Here is a 7,352-nt window from a genome sequence, read left to right as displayed (position 1 = left end):
CACGGGTGCTGTAGGAAGAAATATGACGATGGTGATGAGGTCAGAGATCCCAGTGAATGCCAAAACTCTTTGCGTCATTCATTACATCCAGATAGGAGCAGGTCAATCTTGTTCTTCGCTTTCAATAACACCAGGAAGACTAAAAGCTCCCATTTGCCATTATTTTGACGATCAATTGCAAAATTATCCCACTTTTCATCATCCCATTTTGATTTACCACGTCTCTGCACGTCTTCAGAATTGACATCAAACCAAACGTTGCTTTTTCTGTTCCCAATTTTCGCTATAATTGATGTAAATTATTCGCATAAGACAATCCCGATTTCCCCAAATAAAACCATCTATCCCTTCGTGAGGCTCAGATACCCTCCCCCCCCCCCACCCCCCCCAAAAAAAAATGCTTTTCAGCAAACATCTTATCTATTATCTATAATAATCTTTTTGGGGAACAAGAAGTGTGTTCTTGTAATAACTAGCAAACTACGGGGCAAAGTTTATGGTGTATAATAGACAAAAGAAGCTCAAAATCATGTTGGGTCTCTGGTTCCTCTCACCTTCGTTTTGCCTAATAATAAATTTCCAAGGAAAGGCCCCACTTGAACCCACCATTCTTCTTCCTTAAATACAAGTCTAGAGCTACTTTCTACAAACTTCAGGCCTCGTCCAGATATAAGTATCCCTGGAAACAAACATGCAATCCCACAGTGATAATGTGCTGCCGTTTAATGAGAATGACTCCCAAGACATGTTCATCTATCAAGTGTTGAACGAAGCAAACGCTCACTGCCTGGGAATCAATAACCTTCATCATTTTCATGCTTCCCAAAGAAACCAAACTGCCGTTGCGAGCAGCATGCTTGAGCCAGCCAGGACCACCGCCAAGAAGCACTACAGGGGTGTCCGGCGTCGCCCTTGGGGCAAATACGCCGCGGAAATCCGTGACTCCACTCGGCATGGTGCAAGGGTGTGGCTTGGCACGTTCGAAACAGCCGAACAGGCTGCTTTGGCTTATGACAAGGCAGCTTTCAAGATGCGTGGCTCCAAGGCTTTACTCAATTTCCCAGCCGAATTGGCTGCATCGTCGGCCCAAAGAATATTAAGGCCAAATTCAAGCTCAAAAAGCTTAGCAAAAACTGATCTGGATTCAGGAAGTAGTTCCCGCACCGTTTCGACCGGGACATCGAAATCAGAATCAGAGAGCAGCACAACTGGGAAGTCCCATAGTAAAGGCTCAGAATCTGATCACTTGAACAGTATCTTGAAAGTTTTCTGAAACAGTTCTTCAGGAATCAATATCTACCTCGAAGACCTAAAAACCAGTACCAGGGTTCAGATGTGAGAAAGTCTTCATCTCCCCTTTTCGGGTTTACATTTTGCCGTTTGATATTTTGTTTTCTTCATGGTGTCCTTGGCATTTTTTGTGTATAGGAGTTAATAATAGGTTTAAGATCAAGGATGATAATCAATGCACATTGCTATAAGTGCAAAACTACACCTTTAAGAACCATATTTAATTTCTTAATGTTTCATAACAGGGGTGGCACAAGAGATTTGATTAGCATGGTGGAGAAATAATTACTACAAATAGAATTAACAGGTTGAAGATATGGGTTTACCTATTCCAGGACAAATGAATGATACTGAACAGAAATTGTTTAAATTTGGTGCCAAAACTAGAATACCAGTATTATTGTACGACTATATTTATTCGAGTTTAATAAAAATGAATGTGTTATCATTTTCAAGGTGATGTTTTATTCTTCTTAATAACATGAATTTTTTGTGGACAATGAAATTGACTAACCTCTACTTTTTATTACATTCATTGCATCTGAATAAGTCGTATGGTAATAAATCGGAGGTTTGTTTCCTCCTACAAGTGTGTTAATTTTGATAATTTTTTGACTATAATAACAAATATAAATCGGTTTTACCGAAAAATAACTACTGAATGTAAAGAACAAATTACAACAAAGACTTAATTTTATCAAAGTTCAACCCATGTGATAATTTACCCTAATTAAGCTACTTTTCTTGTCAAAGACTATCAAATTCAAAATTAAGTTCTCACCTACTCCATTATTTAAAGGGTCAAGTGATCTAGAAGAATTTACATATCTAGAATACTCTCTTGATTTTTTAAAGTGGGATTTGCTTTTAAATTAGAAAGTAAATTCAAAGTTTTGTTCTGAATTCCACCCTTGGCGTGATCCTTGTGCTTTGGAAAACGTTTAGTTTGATGGGAAAGTAAATGCTTACTCCATGTACATACCAAGTTAAATATTTTCGGGGTTTTGCTAAAACAAGTGTTACTCCCATAGCAATGCCCAAGAATTTGAAGAGAAGCTTCATATGGCCGTCCATGGGCCCTGAAGCCTATGATGATTTGTAAACCACAATAGGCGGTCCAAACCAAACTTTAGCCACTCATTCAAAAGCTTTTTTGATGGCACACCAAGAAGTAAGTGTGGATCTACAGTAGCCCCTTACCATCAGAAGAATGTTATTATATGCATCTCCTTTTCTCCAAATTAATAACCCACTTAAGAATATGGCCCGAAAACTTTGACAAGACTTGCTCGTAATTAGATAGATGCCCATTGCACTGATAATATGACCTGGATTTGGTTTCCAAGTTAATTTTATTTTGAAGATCATATGGTTGTTACGGGTTTGGATTTGACTATTGTTTTAAACAAATATTTTATAAAGTTTAATAAATATTTCTATTGATAAAAACTTAGACTTATACATGTAATCCTGCCAACAAACAACCGACTGCATACAATTAAACTAGTACTGTGCCTATGAATCAACCAGTCTCAATGTACAGCAATAATCTTTCAGATCTTGTATCCCTTTAGATTCTCTGTCAAAATGAAGACAACAAACTCTCCAAATAATCACTCCCCAAATCCTGAAACCAAAATACATCATATCCACACTCTTCAATGCTAGCCATTCTCTTTAGTTGAGGCTGTTCAACCATCACAACCTCACTGTTTTGCTCCCAAGCTCTACACTCTCTTTTCCGGTGATCTGTGAAATCCTTGGTGCCTTGACCATTAGTTGCAGACAAACAACGGTTGAAGTTAGTTTTCGTATCGTCGATCCCCATAGCCTTAGCAACTGTGTGAAGCGGGAAGTTAAGATTTGCTCTGGGGCATCTAATTCTCAAGGCAGCCTTGTCGTAAGCCATAGCTGCTTCCTCGGCTGTGTCGAACGTCCCAAGCCATAATCGAGCTCCTTTCCTTGACGAGTCCCTTATCTCTGCTGCATACTTGCCCCAAGGCCTCCTCCTGACTCCCCGGTAGTGTCTTGTTGCCAGTTTCTCTAATCTCATGGAATTCGCTTTATGCCCTCGCGTGCTTATAATATCATTGGCTGTAACATTATTACAGGATTGAGGTATATTCCCTGGAGGAATAATTCCATGGAGAAGATCCTCCCAGGCGTCAGCTCCCATTGATATCCATCTCCCAAGACTTGGTAGCCTTTGTAAAATCTCCATAGACCCGTCTCTACCATCCAGGCTAGGCAGTTCTTCCCAGGAGCCGAACGATGGTTTCCTTGCTTTATCACCTTCTTCCCCACCAATGAAGTTGGCCCATACATTCTCTAGTATTGACTCATCAGCTGCTGCATGGTGACTGCTTTCTACAGCCATATTGCTATCCACAGATTTTAATCTCAGAGTTTGACCAAATATATATGGTACAAGGTTTTGAGAATTGGGAATATATATATGTATATAAAGCTATAAATACGCGTTAGTTTCAACCTTTATCCTACTCAATTCACAAACTCCAGTTAGAAACTTGTTCTTTAATCAACTGAGCCGCTCAATTCATGGGAAGGATTTAGAATTCAACCAATAAAGAATAAGTGGATTTGTGCGTTTTAAGGCTCATACGGTTGGTCTAATAATTTGGCGGCTGAATTTGTGGAGATACCTGCATATTGTCCGTCCTACAATCCATGACCAAGAGCTAGCGGAAACAGTGGAATGGCTGAAGAATCAATTGACTTTTGGCATTTTATATTATTCTCGTAATTTCTTTTACATATTTCTTCAAAGACATAAAATGCCTCGGTTTTATACTAAAATAAAGCACCAGTTTTCCGGATAAAGGCTCACCCCCTTAACATGTGGTCCAATCCAAGCTTCTTAAACATCAAGGATAAATGATATAATGATTATGTACGTTTTAAAATAAAAAGTTAGTCGGTTTCGTCGGATATACATATTGTAATCACAGCTTTTTCAAATGTCTGTTCCCATTGAGATAAATTACTGGTTAAATGTTTGAAGGCATTGCCTTTTCCAGATATTCCTTGCATCCTATATGTTGCTAATTATATCTGGATATTGAATTATTCTATGACCATCCAATAAATTTGATGTCAGAAATTCAATCTTAATTATTATTATTATCCAAAGAAACAACAAAAATTGTTACAAAGTCAATTACAAAACAAATGCCTAGTTATTCCAAAATGTTCAAAGCTATACACAAGAGAATGTTTACATTATCTATTCTATTAATCTTTATACTTATAAGCCTCAAGCCAACTACTTTAATACTCCTGAAGATCTCTTCATCATTTGCTTCCAAATTTGTTAATTGTCTTCTATTTCTTTCTTTTCAGATAACATAAATGAAAGCATTCCAAGCCAGCTTTGAAATGACTATAATCAAATCTTTTTCTTCGAGTTTGCTACAAATCCATCCGAATTCAAGTTGCCAGTTAGCCATTGTCCTGTTGATATTACACAGAAGCAATTCTTGTTCCACATTCTTTATTGCAAAAACACATTCTGCAGAAAGGTGATCTCCGGTTTCATTTTCATTATGGAAAGCAAACAGTGAACTTCAATACTCATTCCCTGTTGTATCAACCTCTCCTTGGATGGAAGTCTATTCAGAATTCCAATCCAAGTGATGAATGAGTGTTTGGAAATGTGTAAAGGATACCATACTATTCTTTGCCTTACAACACTTTCTTACTTTGGCCTGAGCACTATCCAGATTCTTGAAATGGTGATTTTCTTTCCATTTAACTTAGGGCTCTCCAGCACTACCACTGCTTCCTCTTTAAACTTAGTATTTCCCTCCAACTCCAGTTGATGTTGCTTTTCATTGGAGCCTGCCTCAAAGAATAGTTTCTAAGCATATACTCTTCGAGCCAAGCAATCCTAAGTGAACCATGTCTAGCCAAGAGGTTGGAAGGAAAATATTCTGACGCATGAATCCACTTGCGAGGAACGAATTCGAGTTGATAGAAAGTTAGATAACATACATTCTCGATCTGAGTAAAGTATTGATTATGGCAGAAAGCTTCTGATCTTCAGTCAAATGTAGTCGCAACAAGTTTCGCTCTGACTTCTACAATATCCACCAAGAAGAACAGTAAAAAAAAAAAAACTCTTCGAAATTTGTTCAGAGTATTTCGAAATACTTAATGTTGCTTGACAAGTGAATTTTGGGCAAGTCTGGGAGAAGGTATCAAGACTCGTCCATATTCAAATTACCTTATTGGATAGCAAAATCTCAGTTCGTGATTTAGGGGACTAAAGTAAAATATATGCTTTCCATGAAAGATATTATTTTTCTTCCAACTTTAAAAATACTCTTTTAATCGAAATTTATTAAAGACAATTAAATATAATTCTACTTTCTTTTATTCTGATTATTTCAAGTATAAGGGGTCACCTTTTAGGATTTTGTAATGTTAGAAGTCGTGGTTTAATATAATCTTTCTATAATAATATTATCATGTAATGTCTTTTTATTCGTGATATTTAGATTGAACACAAATCATGAAATAATCACAATTGTATAGTCTAATATTTTAATTCTTCAATCTCGAGTAGGTCATGAAAAAATAATAGGTGTGGTATCTGATATAAACTCATTTGAATATAATTATGTATTTTTAGTCTCACTTGATCAATGGGTTCAAGATATCGCTCCTATTATGTAGGAGAGACCAATACTATATTGATCATGCATACCCACCACATAGATTGTGGCATACGCGACACCAACCTTTATAGTATAATCATTTTACAAAAATGTTTGATTGTGTCAAAACATAAAACTCACAATGTTGAAACCATAGTGATCTCAAGTTTAAGAAACATACATACAATTATGACTATTATATAATAATCCAATAAGCATTCTCATGATGGGCTAATCCAATATATTATTCTTTAATATATACTATGTGTTAACTTGATATCACATATTTATAACAACACTTGTCATAAGTACATATTAATTTCAATGCATTAGTGTTGTTCAAACCCACAATAATACTTGACTAGCGACATTAAAAATTATCATACTATTATTAGGAATTATATCATTATAAAATTTATTTAACACAATAATGAAGATTGGAAATAATAATCGCAATACCTTTATTAATAAATTAGGTAATCAAGCATCTTATTACAATTATCTCATTATTTGATCTTTGGGTATTATACTTTAACACAAGATGCCCTTTATGAGTTGGATAATGCAAGCTCGATCCCAACATTCAAGATCCTTCATTCCAAGTCTGCATTCGACTTTAGGAGTATGTATCTTTTCTAACTTACTATTGCCCATTGGGCAGGTCTTCATTACCTTCCCCGCCCCAAAAAAAAAACTAAAGCACATTTGGTTGATCTTTCTAAGAATTGTATTAGGTAGAATGAAGTGCTTGCATCAAAAGTTCTGAATCTGAAAATAACAAATTGCACTGACGTATTCTTGTTGGAGTTTGAGTGCACTTTAACCGGGTAAAGTAAGAATTTCAAACAGAGCACCGGCAGCAACGTATTATACCCGGATAAAATATGAAGGAAAAATGCTTGGAGTTCAAGCTTTTAGCTCTTTATTAAGAAACGAAGAACGAACTTAGAAGTTTTAGAAGGCAAAGAAAGATGGAGCATATGGAAGAAAATCTGATGATTTCATTCATTTGAAACATTGGCTTAAAGCCATTACATATACCAGTCATTTGGCTGGTCAAAAGATTAACAAATCCTTTACCTAAACACTACCTAACTCCACTAATTACATAGGGACTAGGTGATTTTGCTTGCAAACATAAACAAAGCTGGTGATCAGCTCTATCACCATCAAATTACATCAAACATAAACTAAACTAAGTTCAAAATGAACTAGATTACAAAAGCATAGTTAAACGGTAACAAAATGTAACTGAGACAGAAAAGAAGCATCAACCCCTTCAGTTGCATGTATTTTACCCGGGTAACTTGTGTGTATGAATTCTTACACATACTTTACCCGGATAACATAAGTGCATTAATTTTCACGTGCTTGAATCTGCATGGG

General features: G+C 36.2%; 2 protein-coding genes across 2 annotated transcripts; one reads left to right on the top strand and one right to left on the bottom strand.

Moving 5' to 3' along the window:
• Positions 1-427: 427 nt before the first annotated feature.
• LOC108452500 (pathogenesis-related genes transcriptional activator PTI5-like) lies at positions 428-1,795 on the top strand. The gene is made up of 2 exons (XM_053028727.1): positions 428-1,335; positions 1,536-1,795. Exon 1 carries the CDS (start codon positions 692-694, stop codon positions 1,271-1,273), a length of 582 nt encoding a protein of 193 aa, XP_052884687.1. The 5' UTR covers positions 428-691; the 3' UTR covers positions 1,274-1,335; positions 1,536-1,795.
• Positions 1,796-2,702: 907 nt separating this feature from the next.
• On the bottom strand, positions 2,703-3,800 carry LOC108450977 (ethylene-response factor C3-like). The gene has a single exon (XM_017748727.2). The coding sequence runs from the start codon at positions 3,665-3,667 to the stop codon at positions 2,873-2,875; it is 795 nt and encodes a 264-aa protein (XP_017604216.1). The 5' UTR covers positions 3,668-3,800; the 3' UTR covers positions 2,703-2,872.
• Between the last annotated feature and the right edge of the window lie 3,552 nt (positions 3,801-7,352).

The sequence above is a fragment of the Gossypium arboreum genome, chromosome 5 (genome assembly GCF_025698485.1).
Source record: "Gossypium arboreum isolate Shixiya-1 chromosome 5, ASM2569848v2, whole genome shotgun sequence".
NCBI classification, from domain to species: domain Eukaryota; kingdom Viridiplantae; phylum Streptophyta; class Magnoliopsida; order Malvales; family Malvaceae; genus Gossypium; species Gossypium arboreum.
The sequence above is the reverse complement of the archived record's forward strand: the minus strand, read 5'-3'. Positions and strand labels throughout refer to the sequence as shown.